Source organism: Coturnix japonica, chromosome 4, assembly GCF_054131305.1.
Source record: "Coturnix japonica strain WE chromosome 4, WE-NBRP24, whole genome shotgun sequence".
In the NCBI taxonomy this organism is placed as follows: domain Eukaryota; kingdom Metazoa; phylum Chordata; class Aves; order Galliformes; family Phasianidae; genus Coturnix; species Coturnix japonica.
In genome coordinates this window covers 22,964,519-22,984,379 of record NC_140666.1, presented here as the reverse complement: position 1 = coordinate 22,984,379, position 19,861 = coordinate 22,964,519, and the positions used below count along the sequence as shown (strand labels likewise).

Sequence of the window (19,861 nt, the reverse complement as noted above, 5' to 3'; positions counted from 1 at the left end):
TACTTGTTTTTTCTGTTAGGACCAGACACTTTTCTCAGTAGCTCTGGTCACCCAGCTGCTCAGCCCACTTGTCCTTTATTGCCATGAGGCCAATTCTAAGAGCTGTTTCAGTGATTTAATATGAAGCTTCGGAAATGCTGTTTAATGTGATAATGCAGTCTTCTGAAAAGCAAATCCCAGATTCTCCCCAGACCTCTCATGCAGAGCAAGGGAAATCAAGCCTAACACCATCCTTTTTATAATGTGATAGTACACACAAATTCAATTCGCAGCTAATTCAAACAACTAAGATTAAGGAAAAGTACAATCAGTTCAAGTTACCGTTTTTAAATGCAAAACAATTCCTAGTTCCTTCTGTGGATAAACTTCTGCAAAGCCTCTGACATGGTCCCTCACCACATTGTTCTCTCTGAATTGGAGACGCATGGATTTGAATGGTGGACTTGGTGGTCCTGGTAGATGAGAAGCTGGACATGAACCAGAAGTATGAACCTGGAGCCCGGAAGGCCAACTATATCCTGGTCTGCATTAAAAGAGGATTGATCAGTAGGGGAGAGAAAGGTGATTGTCCCCCTCTATTTGGCTCTCTTGAGGACTCATCTGGATCAGTTTTAAACTGAGACAGAGGGTGTGCAGAACAGGTTGCCAAGGAGGCTGTGGATGCTCTGCCTTTGGATGCATTAAAGGCCAGGCTGGATGTGGCTCTGGACAGCCTGGTCTAGAGGCTGGCAACCCTGGTTGTGGCAGGAGCATTGAAACCAGATGATCATTATGGTCCTTTTTAACCCAGGCCATTCTACGATTCTTCAAAGTACAGAAACATCAGCACAGTAAGGAGTCACATTAGCACTCATGTTTGTACCAAGGGAGGGTTTCCACCGCACTAAACTAAATGAGACACTGAGTGGACACTGATCAAATGGGAAATGAAGGAACAACTTGAAATAGATAAACAGCTTCAAACAATTCAGACAGTACCAAAATCCTCAAGTCAGATGTCATTCAAGTGTTCTGCTTGTTGGCAAATCCTCCTTCCACAGCAGTTGGTCACACAGGATTCAGAAATGCCCCAAAATGTAGTGAATGCTCAGCAAGGAGCCAGCAGAGCAAGGCATGGCTTTGAGCTGTGTGGAAGCACAGTAGCCAAGCCAAAGATCTCATCTCTGCGTGAATCAGTTGTTCCACCCCCACTCTTCTCCATCCATCTCCTGGCTCTGTATCCTTGTCTGGAGCTTATCTGGAACTGGTGAGCTGATTCAGAACATCAAACTGGCAGATCACTTTATTGTCTGGGGTTAATACCCGACAGCTTGTTGAGCTAAATCAGCCCAGTGAGGGATTGGGAGAGCAACGTGGGCAGGGTAAGGGAGGAGACGCAGAGCCCAGCCTGGCTGGGGCTGTCCTGCTGAGGAGACACGATCTTTGTCCCCACACAAAAGCAAGGGAAGGTGACACATATAAGGTAACAAGGGAGGCAGATGACAGGAGGTTGCACTTACACTAGAGAAGTGGACCTCGGGGAATATTATAATATTCTGAAGCCTTTAGTTGTGCTGTTACATCATCAGTCTTTCTCACAATGTGCAGTGTAAAACATAACTCACAAAGATCCTCATCTGCATTGGTATGCTTGAGGACATGCACAAAAGCCATTTCCTCCCCTCCACTCTTGCTCACAGCTCCATGGGATGCCTCCTGCCCCATTCAGCTGCCCAAGATACAGGCAAACTGCAGTGCTTGTGCAGGGCTGGAGTCTGCTCCATGCTCAGACATCAGATCCTCAGCAGCTGTGAATTTTCTCTGCTCCTGGAAAACGAACAGTCACCCTAATTCACACTAATTAAAGGCTGTGTTTCAGTTTTTGTACCTGTACACTTCGCAATCAAAACAAGGTTCTCTAAGTGTAGAGCTGAGAAGTTAATTTCCTGATTTAAATAAACCTCATCTGTGCAAGGCTGACTGTGAGCAACATGCTGGCAAATTGCTGGGAGCTGGCCTCAGCCGACCCCTGCAGTTTCTTATAGACTTTCATGAAATATAGCTTTTATCAAATCTAAAATGCAGATTCCCCGACTTAAACCAATTAATGAATAAGAGACTTAAAAAATGTTCAACTCAAGCAGTCTAGAATCCTTACTGACATGTCTAACTCTGAATGTTCATTAATTTTATTGGAGAAAGGCAAATGTGAGCTGTGAAGCATTATTTGTACATATTCTTGAGAATGAGACAAATATGTTGATCATTCCTGAGCTAATCAAAAAAGCATTAAAAATTCACTCCACATTCTTCATTTTAATTATCTAAGTCAACAATGAGCTCTTTTAAATGTATTTTACAATATGTTTCTACTTACGTGATACAAAAAGGGAAATGAAAGCTAAATATTTTATAATTTGTAATGATAAGGGAAGATATTAATGTTAATTCAACATGTTTCAGGAAATTCATTCTTGGAAATTCATGCTAAGAATACAAAAACATATGTAAGCAAAAGTGGTCAAATGATATGAAAATACTTTCATTTTACTTTTTATCACATACGATGGAGAGTCTTCCGTTACTGACTCTCTAAACCCTTCTGTATCACATTCATAACTTTGCTATCCATTTTTTAATAAGTGGATTTCCATAAAGATTAGAAATTAATCTAACCTGACTTTCACCCAATATGCTTAACTGCTGGAGGCAGCAAAAATCACCTATCTAGGCCTAATAAAGAAAGTTTTTTCAATTTAAATATACATTGCATTTAATAAGCTTGTATGATAATTTCAACAATGTTCCTGAGCTTTTTAAATTACATTCCAACTGTGTCCTCGAGACAACTCTGCTCCAGCTTTCATTTTCAGCATCTGACTTTATTAATATTATTTTTTACACCTTAAAGAATTTTAAAATGTTCAAGTTCTATAAGTTTCTAAGGCATTTGAGCTATTTTTTCCCCAGTGAAACCTAACAAAAAGCTGTCCCCATCCATTACCTGGCAGAGTGCAGTAGAGGGATTTGATGTAGATACCAAGTTTCACAAACCTGTAACAAAAACCATACTATTTTTATGGCAGAGCTTATCTAATTCCCCTCATTTAAATAAACTCCTTTGGCAATCTGGGTGTTACAACCACATCTAGGCTGGGCTTCTCCTACAGTGTTAAAATCTGCCACTTGGGTATGAATGAATCCCAGCTATGCCACTATGCCTATCAGTCAAGGACAGCTTTTCTAGAGCGGCATCATAGAAGTGGGCCTGGACTATGCCAGCATGCAGGGGAACCTGATCTTCAAGCCCAACTTAAAAATCAGATGGACTTGGAACCACCTACAGAACAAAAGCCAGCTTTTGTGAGTGTTTTTCTTCCAGCAAACAGGAATGTGGTTCCTGCATGCAAGAGGCAGCAAAGTCACGGTTCCAAGCCATTACTGCTAACTTTTCATGAAATATGATGCCATTAAATAAACCTATCAGGACAGATCATCACTGGAATGACTGACAACTGTTTTAATAAACAAATACATAAATGAAAGTAATGAAAATTTCTTCAAGACAGCGATGCAAAAACATGACAATCTATAGTCCATCCCTGTTTCAAATCCAGTCATGACTGGCATCCGTTAGCAAGTTTCCAGCAACAGAGAGCCTACAAACAGCACTGAGTAACCAGTCCCTACCATCCCTGAATTTCTGTAGCTGACAAATTTTTTTTCAGTCTAAATTTCTCTTTCTTTCTGTAATGCTTCTCATCCCTTTCCCCATAGACCCCATACCTACACGACTGACAAGGGAATACTATTAATCTCATATTATAACATCCCAGCAATCTGTGGATTTGAGCTTCTCATTTTAATTGCGTGAATGAATTCAAAGCAATGCATCCTTGTTAATTATATGACTACTTTAAAATGATTGCATTGTTGATTGTATGCACCCATACCTCCAAAAACATTTCCACAGATGTTTCCAGAGACACAAAGATTCAGACTCATCTCACCCAACCTGAGACATCTGCATCTGAAATAGTTTTCTACCACAAATCTGGATCCACTTCAAAGCAGCAAAAATTTATCTCGCCAGTAGTTTTATTAATACACTAACACACAATGATCAAATATTTCTACCAAAGGCAAAACTTCTCCAAACCATGTTTCATTTTAAACCTTTCCCCTGTAATCTTTATGCAGTAGACCTTTTGGCATGTTATTTCACAGATATCCAACTACCTTTCTTATCTTCTTGCCACAGCCCAGAACACACAAAATTAAACCACTGGAACGAAAATGCCAGACCTCACCGTTTGTTGCTCATGATGTTTCACCATCAATCTAGTGATGGTTTTAATTGCTTGCTGAAAATAATCCTACTATCATCTCACTGAACCTAGTTCTAATGCATTAAGTACTCCATAAATAGCACTTCTGACTTCCAGCACGGATGCTGCCATTAACGCTATGGTGTATTGCAAAATATATGAATGTAATTTCATTAAAAAAAAACCACAAAACACCACCATACTGTAATGTAACTTCTGATAGTACTACACCTATTTAGACAGTATCTTTTCCACACTGGGGAGCCTCCTAGTCCTTAAAAATCTGCTTGTCTGAAAAAGCAATCAGTGAGCAAATAGAAAGGTCCCAGAGGCAGAGTCTGCAGAAGCAGGGGGGGAATGACAGAGAAACTTTCCCTCTCTTGGATCTTTTATCACACTTTTCTTTTCAGCTTTATTTTTCATGTGTTGAAGAATATTCTCTTCCTGATACAAATCCAATTTGTATATATAAAAAAACCTCACTCTTTATCGATTTCACTATGGCTCAAAATGGTATTTTTACAGTACAAAAAATTTAATCAATACAATCTTATGAATCTGGACTGGTAATGGTAAACACACTCACTGATATTTCATTTCAGGGAGCCAAAGCTCTGCAAATTGATACCACTGAAAAGAATTACTCATTTGCCACTGGGTATATCTCTGTTTACCCAGCCATAGTATTGGTGAAGTAGAATATGATTACGCTGTGCTGACACACAAGGGACTTTAGCTGCAAAACCTGTCTCTTTCTTAGAGATGATACATGTTGGCAGGTCAGATAAGGCCTTTGTGGGAAATGCTTAAAATAAACGAAGTGCAACCTAACAGCAAGAAAGATGGGACTGACACAAAGGTGAGGAGAACCACAGTACTCTGACCTGCACTGTTTTTTTTAATACCCTGTTTCCCATTGTAAATGCTTTCTTGTCAAATTTGCTTCTGTTTTATAATTTGTCTCTACTATTTGATTTCCACTTGTACTTGCCGAAAGCAGTGAAATTACAGTCGTCACTGGAGGATCACAGGCTGACTAATAAGCGCTGAAATCCTTCCCAGAGTACTGAGAACCACAAAAGGAAATGCTTTGCAACATCTGCCTCATTTGATATTTTATGTGATTGTGAGAGTAGTAAGAGAAAAGCAGTTCAGAATACTCTTTCCTGAGCCACAATGGCTGAGATGAAGGCTATGAAAGCTTTGCCTTCACATCCACTTACAGGGAGGAAAAAGCAATACCCGGTTCCTTGGGCCAAAAAGCAGTCATATAGGAAAATGGGAAACCTGAAGAGTAAGTGATAGACCACTAGAAACAGTATGGGCAGGAGGCAATGCACGATAATGATATGAAGCAGAGAGCACCCAAATGGTTTAGCAGACAGAAAGAAAACAAGCAAAGAATTGGCTCTGCTGGTACTTTTAATAATGCTGTCTCACAGGCACAGCCTGAACTAATACAACATCAAGCAAAAATAAAGATTTGGAAACAGCTGTTTGCAGCAAAAGTTCACAAGATTGCCTGAGTGAATCGGGGTATGTCTTTACATGAGCACTAAATCTTTCACGATACACAGAAGTATTATTACTAACAGCAAATAGGGCTCTGCTCAGAACATAAAGTTTTCACGATTATTTAATCAGTAAATTTGATTAGTAATTTTCAGTAAAGAAATAATGAATTATTAAAGCACTGCAAAGAGCGGGCACCATCTGTAATTCAGGGGTGTAGAAGCTGACCTCTATCAAGTGAATCTGCTCACAAAAACTGCTCCACTAAGTCACTGCCTCACCCAGATCAGGTGCTCTGTGCATTAAGATGTACCTGCTCACTTCTCTAATGAAGATACATTTTACTTATCACACCTCCAAAGGGCTCAAAAACCTGCAAAGTTGGGCATGGATTCTGGTTCTCAAAATACTAGAGGAACATCTATTGAGATTCACTTGTATAAAAGCAGTGGCAGCCCAAAAGTGGCATAGATGCACTTGTTGACTGAGTTGACCCTGAGAAGGAACAGGGACAGTGGAGCACATTCAAAAGTACATTCATTCTTACAACTCTGTTTTCCAGGGAAGAACACGACAGAATCATTGGATCAACTAAATTATCAGGAATGTTGCGTTCACAAGAATAATGTTTTTAGCACAGTAAACATAGTAAAGAGGAGAAATTAAATGCCATTACCAGCTTCTGAGCAACACCTCAGTGTCACAATCAAAAATAAAATTAGCTGAAGAGGTTGGAATTGCTTCCTTTCTTTTTACCACAAATAAAGAGTTTCCTGGGGAAACTGAAGAGCCAAGCATAATGAGCTCTTCCACCGGAACCAGGAGAACAGCCCCAAGCAGCACAAGTCACGCAGCATTCGATGACTTACTATGAACCTTGCTTGCACAGACAAGAGGCAGACATTTCTGTGTTCAGCGCTGTGTTTGTGAAGATCAGCACACTGCAGCTCTCAGCAAATAAACCGTAACCTCTGCTGTGTCAGCAGCACTAATAGAAATAGCGACATGCGTCTGGCAGCTGCTGCTCTGCTTTGTTGCTGCTAATGCAATGCAGCTCCTGGTTTGCACTTTTCTGTTACCTGTAAGTAGCAGCACCTTGTGCACATAGCCCTGGCTTTTCAGTGTGAGCTGCCGCCACACTCCTCAGCACTCCAGGCACAACTGCTTCCTAGATTTTAAGAAGCAAGTGTCCTTTATTACTTTGTGATCTCTCTCCCTTCTACGCTGCATGTAATTTTCCACTCACTCATCATTTCTCCCTGGTTTTGCCCATGCTGGCACAGCTTTGCTGAGCAGCACATTCGTCCTCTGGCTGTGCTGATGGGCACAGCCTGCTCGGAGGGAAGCTGTCCCTTCACAGCTGACTCCCCCTGGGCACAGCTGGTGGGGCACAGCCCGGCTGTTTGGTAGCAAGGTGCATGGGCATTATGTGGAACTGAAAATAAAAACATGTCATGTGAACTATCTGCTTTCTGCAGCCCATCAGAAAATGATTTCTGAGCACAAGGTCACAGATACCATTTTAATAATCTGCTCATAAAATGGCCAAAGCTTCCTGAATTAAAGCTCATGCTGTTGCTACAATACACAAGGAATTTTTGCTCTATCACTCCTAGGATTCCCTTGTATAATTACAGTAAGTCAAATTTTATTTTAAAAGTATTACTTAAGCCTAATCATTCAAGCAGAAGTCCCTCATTAAAGCAGGCAAAAACTAGAATTCCCTTAGAGGTCTACATATACTGTCCTTGCAACAATCTACACAATCAAAAACCTTAAAAATGCAATATGCAGGAGAAAAGAAACTTTCCATGATTTCAACTTTTACCAGTAGCAATTTCCTATTTTCAGAAGTAACTTGCATGTAATAGAAAGAGTCTGCTGCATAAGTGTATTGAAATGATAGCTATTTCTGTAGAACTCTTACCATGACAATAAAAAAATATTTTAAATAGGTGCTTTTCAGGGACCTGTGTGACACGTTTTGCATAATAAATTTTGGAAGGACAAAACCTCCAGCTATCCTAGTGGTTTTTTTGTACTCTTGCTCTGATCTGTGCTTTTTCAGCTGTGAGGAAGGGAAGCTGCCTCCTGCTATGAGCTCCCTTCTTTAAGTGCTGCTAGAATTGGTAACTTGCTGGATAAAAATCACTGGACTTGTCTTTGCAAATTAAAACTTGAAGGCCTGCATGTCTCTATTGCCCTTTTGTCCATCTCAGTTTTTCTATTCTTCCTCCATTACTGCACCCACAGCATGAGCAGGAGCTTCCCACGACTTCTCCGCTTTACAGAGTCCTCTTCTTGAAAAGTATTCTCACAGAGTATGATCCTTTCATATTCAGATTCCCCATCTTGATATTGTCTTGCATACTGAGTGTTCACATAAGCCCTTTCCGTGTGATGTCCTCTCAGCTTTCTTACTATGTTCTACTACAAAGTAGATCTTTCTACCAGATCACCCACCATGTAGGTGATAGGGATGAGATGTATAAAGGGATGGGAGCATCTACCTACCACTTTAGAAGTCTAAATTTAAAATGTAGGTTGTAAAACCCTTTGCTAAGCTTACCTAAATCTGTACGTACTTAAACCACTTTGGCACTTGAATTGCTCCTAGAATCCCACTTATTTGCCAGGTTCTGATAACACCCAAACAAGGTCATACATCTCTGTTTCAGTCCCTCTGGTCTCACAGTTCACAAGGTCCTTACAAAGTTGTTGACTGTGGATCTTAATTAGCACTACCCTTAAAACAAATCTGCTGGATTAGGCCTAGAACAAACACATGGAGATGGATATTTCCTGCACACAATGGACTCTCTATACAGATGCTATGTTAAGCATGAAGAGGAAAATCTCTGTCACCTATGTGAAATGGAGGAGGGACAGGACAATATTACTGTTGCCACAAGCAACTCACATATCTTGGTCCTGGATAAGGGAAGATCTCCTGGGACAGGAGAATCCAGATTTGGGGCTGTGGGTTCCTAGCAGGGGAATATAAGTAATATTTGTCTGTGGACTGTAGCAGAATTTACAAACCTGACTTGATTCAACTAGGTTTACATTTAAATGAGGAATATTTCCAGTAACTTATGCATAGCTACATACAAGAGTAAAGGATCTTAATTTTCAGGAAGAAAAAAGAAAGGAAAAAGACATTATTTTTGGTTTACCTACAAAATAAGCAGCACTCTGTTGAAAAACATACCAACTTTCCTCACTGTACCTCTCATATCCTTGACTTATCCTATTTCCTAAATCAATATATGACTACATCAGGTATTCCTGGTTCATGCTGGCCTGATTTCAACATGTATGACAAATTTTATTGGAGTGCTTCTTCACTGCTTTGAATTTCTTGTGTTTTAAATTCTCCAGTAAAACATATTAACCATTCCAATCTTTAACTACTAAGTTTTTAGTAGAAATCTTGCTGACCAGATATCTTTCTGAAAACTCTTGCAACTCCTTGGAAGATACAAGTCAAATGAATCACACATCATCTTTTTCTATTTGAAGAAATATACAGTAGTAAAAAGAGTCTATCTACAGTGTCAGACAATGCACAGCATGGGAAACTTCAATCATCCTTTTAATTAGCAGAGCAGTAATAATCAAGGCTCCTCACAAATTAAAGAAAGCGGACAGATGAAATTAAGTAAGTCCATCATTTCTGCAGAGCAAAACAATGAAGGATACTTACAGTGTTAATTAAAAGATTCTTGAGATTTCTCTAAAATAGAGATTAAAATGCCAACATGGAAAATAACAGTCTGCAGAAAGGCACTGTGGATTATATCACATACGGAAAGCATTTCAAGGCTATTTTCACTTCTGTGAGTTGTTTGTAGCGAATATCCTTGTCCTTGGCAAATCAGGATGACTGACACCCATAATTTGCAATTTCCTAAACCTGAAGAGTTTTCTGATTGCAATGAAATGGTTTCACCTAATTATTTTTTCAAGTTGCAGTTTTTGATGTTTAATTTTGAAATCAATTTGAGATGTCTTGAACTATATTAATACACTGTATTATGCCTTCATTTCTTTCTGAAGCACTTTACTTTAAAAAATGCATACTTCTAATGATTTTTAAATTACTCTACTCTGCACATATCAATTTTCAACAATTACAACATTCTACATTTTTCAAAGCACTTCAGTTTTAAAGGGGTTTTATGCTTTGCAAGATACTGAGGAAAGAGGCTGCTGATCTATTTTTACCCTTTGTAAAATTACCACCAATCTTGCTAGAGAGCTTAACCAAAAATAGATATGCTAAATATATACCATCTACATATAATCATTTTAGGATGAATGTTTTTGTGACTAAGAACTGCCAGTATTCTTTTCCCAATCATAATTAGGTTGCTTCAGTGGTATAAATGGATTCAGTGGAAGTATGACAAATGTCCTGGAGTAAGGAGGATGAAAACTGGCCTACTTTGGCTGAACAAAGTCTAGAGAAATGAATACAGGATAGAATGTCATAGGCATCAGCTCTGTCACAGATTTCAGTCTATAATTTCTTATTTTACATCTTGCCACAATAAGTTAATGACATGGGGCTAGATTGTCGCCTGGAATACACTGGCATTGCACAGTGGCATCACTGCAGTTATGCCAGTTGATGCTAGCTAAGGATCTGCCCCCTTAACAACTCTGCCATCTGTTTTGATGTTCTACTCCTTAATCTCAAGGCTCCACATTATACATCTGAGAATGAGGTTTTCTCTCCAGTTTGTTGATGTTGTACCCTCAGTTTACAAGTTTCCTTTCTGCCTGCCAATGAGTAGTCAGTATTCACAAGTTTTATTTTTTATTTCTGAAACACACTGCCTATTTGCCTCAATGTGAAATGACTCATTAACATCAAGGAATCACAGACATTAGGTAGAAATTTGACTATACTGACACACTACTAGACTTATAACACTATCAGTGACACCTCTAATGCAGACGAATATGACAGTCAACATAACTGTTTGGCCATCTATCGTTTTCCAAATCTTTATACTCCTTGTGTAAGGGCACCTGGGAAGGTGAAGTGGGCTAGGAGGGGATACACCTGCAGCTCTGAGCAAAGACATGTTGCCATTCCTCCCTACCTCTTAAATGAAACTACTGCATAGCAGAGACAGGGCAGGAAGTCTTCTGAATCATGTGCTGTGATTGGCTGACAACTCTGTTTGAACTGGCTGAGGGCTGTCACAGTGCTAGACTGATGCTCAGAGCACCCCAGGGCTGCCTCTGGAGGTGCAGGTCTCTGTGCTCTGCAGGGGATTCCCAACTCATATAGACCAGGCACCGCAAATCTTGCATGAATATGCCAGACCTAGGAACTGCTATGTGCTGCCATGGGATGAATGAACCAGGAATAAGCTAAGAGTATGTGAGGAAATTAACAGACTAGATACAGAGGTATCAACATGCTTGTTGATGATCAGGAAAGCACCCTACCTTGATAATGTAGTGGACAGCAGGGACACAGAGAGGAATTTTCCCAACTGGTGTATGAAGGTAAGGAAAAAAAAGTCACTTCCCTGCCAGAAATTCAACAAAGTAGCTTTGAAGGTGAGAAAAACATGAGAACATGACCCTAGCACACAAGACAAAAGCTTCCTCACTGCAGTTATTCATTAGCTTTTTGTTCCCTTAATATCTAATTGCCCCATGTAGCTGACACAATGGAACCACTGGAGTTTAAAATCTCTTTTCAAGCTACAGTAACTTCATGCTAGAACAGAATTAGTTTGCATACTTTTTGAGGAAAAATAAATACACTAATAAATTACTGGCACCTTTCCTAATTATTCGCTTAAACAATGTAAGTCTTATTTTAGCACATGATAAAAAGACATGAGAAAAATGGAAGTTGAAAGCCCGTAAAAAAAGAAAATCAATTCTTATCAGAGCAGGTGCCCTATCTAACAGAAACCACATGGGCTAATTTTGGAGTGTGAAATGAATGTGGGGTCTGTGTAACAAACTCTCAAAATTAGCAACACTTTGATATTTTGTTGCTGAAAAGGTTATCATGGAGTCTCAGAGGTTATAATCACGAACTTTAAATAAATGAAATTTTAACTATTCCATGTGTTGTTCTGAATGATGATTTCAAAGAAGAATTGGTGACTTGGACCACTGGTTGTATTCCACAGTATTCAGCAAATCTGTCACTTAGATCTATTCTGTACTAGGATGCATTACTCATCATCTGAGAATCTAGTTTTGTGAGCTCCAGAGGAAAAAAAGATGGCAGTACCTACTTTAGTAATGATATGCTCCATTACAGAGTAAAATATCCTGAGTGCTCTCAATTCAAGAAAACGAAATGTAAATGTACAAAGCACATAAAAAACCCATTTCAACTCTTAATCAAATTCAGCAGGATTAAACTCTGATAGTCTTCCTAGAAAGAAAAGAGTTTCTATTCCAGCTTGAGAGAACAGATGACCACTTTTGTTTAAATATTTTTTGACAGCAATTTCCTACTTGTGAGTCACTGGATTTACACCACGATATCTCCCAGTCTCCCTCTGAATTATATATATTCCCTCATTGCACAAATCTGATAAGCACTGAACAACTCAGTCCAACTTAACTCCAGTCCAATCTGGGAGCCACTTGTACTCTTGATCATTCTCACTGTCAGGCAGTCAGCATCCTTGCTGCAAAGAAGAAGCTATTTTTATCTTTGTAGGTGCAAAACCAATTGGTATATTTACCAAGAAACTGGCATGCAACGTCACAGCACCCCTGGCTCACCTCTGTCTTATTTTTTCAAAGGAACACTAACACAGCAATAGAAACTACTTTCCTTCACAAGCCAAGCAGGAAGTGTGAGCTTTTAACTGACTTAATTGTAAAAGGACAATCAGCAAACCTGTAGAGCAGTCTGAACCCGTCCACTGCGGCTCACAGCTGCAGAGCCCCACGTCCAGAAGGAAGGTCCCATGCCCTGAGCACTGCTCCTGGCAGATCGGCAGTGATGTCTCGCAGTTCACACCGCCCCAGCCTGCAGAGCAGTGGCACTCCCCTTGAACACACACGCCGTGACTGGAGCACATCGGATCCAGACAGTCCTCTGGAAAGCAGAGAATACACAGTTTAGAGCCCTAAACATACACTTTTATGGTGGTTTCCCGGAGACATACAGCATCAGACATTGAGATTAATTAGGCGATTTTCTTGCCAGTATGTTGACTGGAATGATGGTAACTAATACACATGGAAAAACAGCCTATGCTAAAAACAGGAAAAAAGTCAAGTGCGTAGATTCACAGAGAACATGATTCCACTAATCACAGATATTGCTTTATTTTTAAAATGCTCATCTGTTGATCTACGTCAAGGAAGTATGAATTTCAGCAGCAGAGATGGGAAGGAACTGGAGCAATTAAAAGCTATTTTTACAATTGTGCATTGTGTTTTCATTCTGGTATTTGCGTTCTGTGTTTTATTTACATTTGGGAAAAGACAGATTTATCGTTTCATGCTCCTAAGGATATTGCTCTCTACAGCTGGGAATCTGGTACACACACACACAAAAAAAGGTCATCCACTAGCTCTAAATTGTGAATATCTGAACACACACTGTGAAGAAATCTCATGGTCTCATAAAAAGTATGTGCTGGGCAATTGAAGATAATGAACAGATTCATAAAAGTCGTAACATATTGATGAACGATTTGCAAACAGACAAAGAGCTAAATTTGTTCTCAATTTGGATTAAACTATTCTTAGTGAAAAATTCAGGAGCTCTGTAGAAGAATTTAAATCAGCTGGTTAGTCCCACATAATCAGCATATTCTTTCATCAAGATCCAGCATTTCTTTAACAAGATAGACATGAAGCAGAACACAGTCTGCCATCTCTGGAGGCCACAATGAGACTACAGAGCTAGAGAGAAATGTGTGGGGTGTTTGAGCATGCAAAACAATTAGTGTATTCATGTTAGATCGTCTTTCATATCAATGTTGTTAAAAAAGGCACTTTGGAAGTTCTTGTATGCATTTTTCAAGTACTAGCCCAAATGCAGTTTTAATAGTTAAATAGTACACCTAACAAACAGTATTTTGTACTACAAAAATGAAGAGATTATCTCTGTTTCAGTAGAAGACTAAATGCTTGTCTTTAAGATTCAGAGCATCCAGTTTACAGCATCTTTTGACCTACAAATTAGGAAGCAATGCTTTATATTTTTGTGCTGCTGTGCCACCAGTTCAAGATCTTAGATCAGTGTTTATTTTGTATCCTTTTTTAGCCTTCCAGTCTTTTGCACAGTGCAATGCAATTCTGAAAAAGAGAAATCAGTATTTCTGGACAAAGTACCTAGGTTGCTCTGTAAGTAATGCCTCCTATTTACTACCATGGAAACTACAACAAAGAGCACAATGGCACTATTTGATAGAGCAAATTCTCAACTACAAAACACTCTTTTCCAACACAGTCACATCCATTAGCTATGCATTCTCACCAGTGATGAACAGAAGTCTGAATGCTGCACTTGTAACAATCTACACCAGTGGTGACACGCCACTGTCACCAGTGCTGAAACATACCACCCAGCCTTTACTGTGCTCACATCCACTGTTCGGTCTCCAGAAATACTTGGCACATATTGATGAATGCCAGTAGGTGCCATTCTTTCTGCAGGGAGGAATTCAGTGATATCCCTTTGCTTCATCTTCACTTCCATGTCAGATGCCAACCTATCAGACTGCCCCTCTGCTACCATCTGTTGCTCAGCATAACGGAATATCAGTGGAACAGTTTAGTCTCTACTACTGCACCACCAACATCCACCTCCAGAATCATGGGCCAACATCATAAAATAGGAGGCACTATTTTTGGAGCAACCCTCACACACCTTACTAAGCACAGCGCAAAAATACTTGGCAATTCTCTCTTATCCTGAAAGACAGCTCTTGATTTTGCTGATCTTTTGAAACTGAGAGCCTCCTCCATAAGCAGGTTAAAAAACATTACTTCTTTTAGTAATAATAATCTGACCAAACAAAATCAAAGATTGACCATAGCTGTGAGTACATAGAGCTACCAGTGTTCCCTAGACTGAATACCTGCTACTGTCTGTTGCAGTAACAATGCAACTTCATTATTAAACTCGTTTTACATCCAATATCGTAACTTCAGTCCCTGACAGAGGTCCTCCATTATTGTGCCAGTTATGCATCACAGTACAGTAAATGGAATGGTCATGTCACACACACACTATTACAATAACAATCTGCTGCAATCAGCCATATAGTTTTATCTACCCTCCTTCTACATGATTCCACTTTTATTTTATAATTATTAAAAAAACCCAAAGAAGATTCTTAAGCTCTTGTTTTCAATAACTGTCAAGTACATTTATCTCAATTATTTTTTCAACCATTTTGTACAACAAGCCAAGTAGCTGCAAAAGTCTCTCATCAGATTCGGGCTTCTTCAGCATCATGGCCTCAGCAAGTACATTTGTGCATTACTTGCGTTTTCTCATCTGAGCTCTCTTGTTTTTCTCCATTTCCAAAACTACCAACAACAGAGAATGTCAGAAACATTCTGTGGATCCTCCCTTTAAAAACCATATCAGGTATGTCAAATCCATCAAATCCATCCTGGACATTTTTCTGATTAGAGAATTCAGGCCACATAAGAGCTTCCTCTGTGTGCGCTACTCAAAAGAATTACCTAAAATCTATATAACACGAAGCACAAAGTATACTGGCACTAGCTTCAGGCTAAGGGTACTACTGAAAAATCATCAAATCAGGGCAAGCATGAAGAACAGCTCTGCTTTCCGAGGCTATGCACAGGGGAAGAAAGTCATAGCTGATGAGCTATCTCAGAAATGCCAGCAGCCAAATAACAACTGTTTCTGTAGATGAGAGCAGAGACACATCGGTACTACAAGCAGCTGAAGTACAATTACTTCTTCTCGTAATTTCCCACTTTTTATTAGCCAAGCTTTAAAGGATGCCAGTTTAGTACCCTGAATAGAGGCTCACAGTAAAAAAGACATATAACAACAGAATTACACAGCATGCTCCGCTAAACGGAACCACTTCCCATCTCAAGATGCAAAAGAATGAAGAAAGGGAAAAGATGATTATGATCTGCTGATTACTTTGGAGAAACACCAGAGCCTATTTGGTTTAGCTCATTTTCTGACTGCTTTATCCCTCTCAGATTTTGTTCCCCCCCAACAACAACAACAACAACAACAAAAAAAAAGTCAGAGTATATAGTTGGAATAATACAAGTGTATAGTTGTAATTACAGAGTAAAGGGATAGCCAGAGGGCATCTAAGAAAAGACTCACTAGCGCTGTGGTTTTCAGTCAAGATGGACGCTTGCCAATATTGAGGCTCACCACAGAAACTCCACAAAAGAACAAGCTCCAGAAAGAGATCCTGCCTTAGTGGTAGTCAGCCCTTAAACGGGATCTAGGAGAGGTGGAGTCAAGCTCCATCCCCTTCCGGGAGCACACCTTCACCTGTGCACCCACAGCGGACTCATCAGGTGGTTAATCAGAGGTTCAGGTTGTGATCAACAGTTTCCCTTACACAGGGTCTTGAAAGAAGAAAAGCAGAGACAAACATACCGGGATGGTCTCACTGTTTTCTCTCAGAAAGGGAATCTGTGCTGTGACATTTTCCTTACAGGACTGAGAAGAACCCTTCTTGCTGAAAGGCAAGATCTGCCTGGTTCCTGCTATTAGGATTTGGAGGAGGGAGGGAAGTGAAACCACCTGAGAATTAATCTTGGATTGCATTTCAGAGGACTGTTCATGTCCCACTTACTAGGTATTCTTATTAGACAATGTTAAACACTTCTAATCTTTTAGAATAAAAATGTGATTCTTGGAAATTGTGTTATTAACCCCCACTGGCTGCCACTGAGACCTGAACACCTTTATCTTTGAAAATTTTCTATCTCACATTCCTCTCCCTGAGACTTTAAAGGTGCTTTTGAGAAAAGAGGCATTACCTTACAGTAAGTCTCTCACATCTATGTGAGTTTTAACTACCTTAGAACAGCTTTGGAGATTAAAGACAAAAATGAAACTCCCTAACTATAGAGAGGGAAACTTCACAAACCTTCCTCACAGATCTCTCCTTTGTATCCAGGGACGCAGATGCAGACTCCCATGATACAGGTGCCGTGGCCAAAGCAGGTTGGGTCAATACACTGTTCTTCAGGAACATCACACTCTGGTCCTTTCCACCCATTTCGACACACACAGTGACCTTTCTCATATTCTCCATTTCCACTACAGAGCACCGGGCAGGAATCTGTAGAAGGCAGATTGACCTTTTTAATATATTTACATTCTTACATAGATTAACATTTATTGCCTTTATCATTCTGTAAAACTGCTTATCCACTCCAGCTCTCCCAATCCTTCCCTTGATTTGAGAAATGTAACAATGAAGCAGTGCAGCAGCAACCCAGGCAACCTAGTACCCTTAGCCTGCTCCACTACATACCTTAACTTTTAGTGAAAATGGGACATCTTGGAAGATAAAAATCCCTCCCCTTGGTGGGACTTTTGTAGAGATTTTGCATGGTGAATCCTGCGTATTATTTTCTATAACATTAATATTTGTTCCCTGTGAAGCAAGACACTGCCTTATTCTTTCTTCTAAGCAAATCTCTCACTACCAAAGTTTTGAGCCATTGCTGATCTACATGTAAACCATTGATGTGGAAGCTATGTTTTACAATCCATTATCAATTTCTGACCCTATCAATCTCTTAAACCATAAAGTCAATTCAGAATTTGAGGAAACACAGGAAAAACATGAGATCACAAAAAACGTTCTATGCCAGTGCTTGTGGTGCATTTGCCGTCTGTCTGAAAAAAGGAATCGAATCTCACTTAATGGCTTTGAATGTTTGTAAGCTCAGCTGTCACACTCCATAATCATGATCCCTGTCCCACATTGCAGGTTAGCTGATATGAGATTACCTTTTGCACAATCAGGACCAAGGAATCCTGGGAAACAGTGGCAGTGCCCCGAGATACATTCTCCATTCCCATTGCAATTAGTAGAGCAGTCATCCAGGACTTCTATTTATTCAGATTGTCATGTGCAAAAAAAACCACAAATTAGTTGAATTTGAAAAGCACGGCATCTTCACCCCACTCTGCGGGACACATCTCAACATACAAATAGGAGAGGAAGCAGTAAAAAGCCCATTTCCATTCACAGGAAGAATAAAACAAAATTTCTGTTCAAGCAGCTTACAAATATTAGATTTTGTCTTGACAGCTTTGAGATAATAAGTGCATCATTCATATTACACCAGAAAGCTTTTAAAGTAAGTGTTCATGTAAAATTTACCACCATTAAAAGCACTGCAAGAACCAAAGTATTTGTGGAGAAATGTTCACCTTAAACACTTTCTTTCATTGTTGAAGTAATTTGTTGGAAACTTGTCTATAGGGTGTATCATCTACCATGGTGCTCATTTGCAGCATGTGAATTGCATTCTTTGGGGGAAGGCCTGGTTTTCACTTCTATAGAAGATGAAAAAGCATCTTTCATAAAACGATAAAACTCAAGGCCTTTATAGACCTAACAACAAGATTTGAAGAAAAAATCCACCTTTAGGTCTAATCTTAAACTACTGCATGCTTCATCATAAAGCTTTGGATAGGAAACCACTTAACCTGACACGTCTTGGGGCAGGCTTATGTCTGTACAATTTATTAGCTGTCCGTAATCTACACATGTATTTTCTACAGGATTTTAGTGGAGTCAATGATTTAGATGCATTTTATGTGAAAAATGTGAAACAAAGGTAAGTCTAAGATGTTCCCAAGATGGGTTATAAGCATATGCTACCACTAATATGAATAACTGAAGTAAGTTTATTTTTAGCTTATTTATGGACACTTGGGCAGACAAGAATTGGTTCCTCTTGAAATCTTGCACTGATACTGAAAAACATTCATTTCCTTTCAGGCTATCACTTTATACCAAAAAACAGGCATTTGATATGTAACCACACATCAGATATGCACAACCTAGACATGATATCTGTTTCAAGGTCAAGAAATCAGCTTTTTTCTTTTTTTTTTTTTTTCCCTTTTTTTTTTAATTTTATTTTCTTTTGTTCAGAAACAAGTTTTTTTGGAGGTATAAAGCTCATTAATTTTTACACATTACTGTTCATTATCAACTCCGCTCCCACTCTGTGTGTATACTTGCCTATTGAGAAGACAGGATCCCTAGAATTATATGTGAAGGATCCCCACACTGAACTGAAATCAAGATTTGGCTGTTTGAACAGTTAATTCCCTGGGACACAACGTCCAGTTTGGGCTGGCCTTTATTCAGTCTATGGAAGTACTGGAGGCATGACAGATTTTGCAAGCAAATTACACTCCGTCCCACTCCTCTCCGAGGAGAACTCAGATCAGAGCTTTAGCTAACGTGTCAGCAAAATCAATGTTGTACAAAACTGACATCCAGCAACTGAAAAGACTTTCTAATGGATGCTCAAGAGGAGGCCAAGAGTATCTCACGCAGCCAGCCAGCAGTGACATACAGCAGAGATGCGTGCCAGCTCTCACCCTGTACTGACCATTTCATACTGCGGTCCTGGTTAATTCCTTTGTTGGTAGAGTGGTAAAATATGACTCTATCCCCAGGCACTCCCCAATGTCCATGGTAAGGAGCACAGCTCAAGGATCAGAAGATGATTAGATTTTTTTTTTTTGTGGCTCCCTCTTCTCCACCCTCCACTCATCCCTCCCCCCCCCCCACAAAAAAAAAACAAAACAAACAACAAAAACCCAATGCAACAACCAAGAACCACTGTACAAAGAAAAATATAATAAGAAGATATACAGGCTGTGAAACCACAATAGCTAGCAGTATTTTCAAATCTATCAGCAGTAGATTCTTGCAGCATGAAGCCTCATTTTCTCCCCAGTCCTTCCTACCCAATTTCTTCTCACAGCCATTTCTCAGGTTAGTGGACTCCTGTCCACCCTATGGCCCTCACTGTTCCCCTAAATAAAA

General features: G+C 39.6%; 1 protein-coding gene across 13 annotated transcripts in view; it reads right to left on the bottom strand.

The window, feature by feature from the left end:
• Positions 1 to 19,861, bottom strand: part of TENM1 (teneurin transmembrane protein 1) — a 782,075-nt gene that overhangs the window by 93,970 nt on the left and 668,244 nt on the right. For all 13 annotated transcript variants that reach the window (XM_085546285.1, XM_085546289.1, XM_085546287.1 and 10 more), the window contains 3 exons: positions 17,800 to 17,901; positions 16,928 to 17,122; positions 12,709 to 12,909 (listed from right to left, as the gene is read on the bottom strand). In XM_085546285.1, the coding sequence (XP_085402411.1) occupies positions 12,709 to 12,909; positions 16,928 to 17,122; positions 17,800 to 17,901 (498 nt within the window). The remainder of the gene's footprint in view (positions 1 to 12,708; positions 12,910 to 16,927; positions 17,123 to 17,799; positions 17,902 to 19,861) is intronic.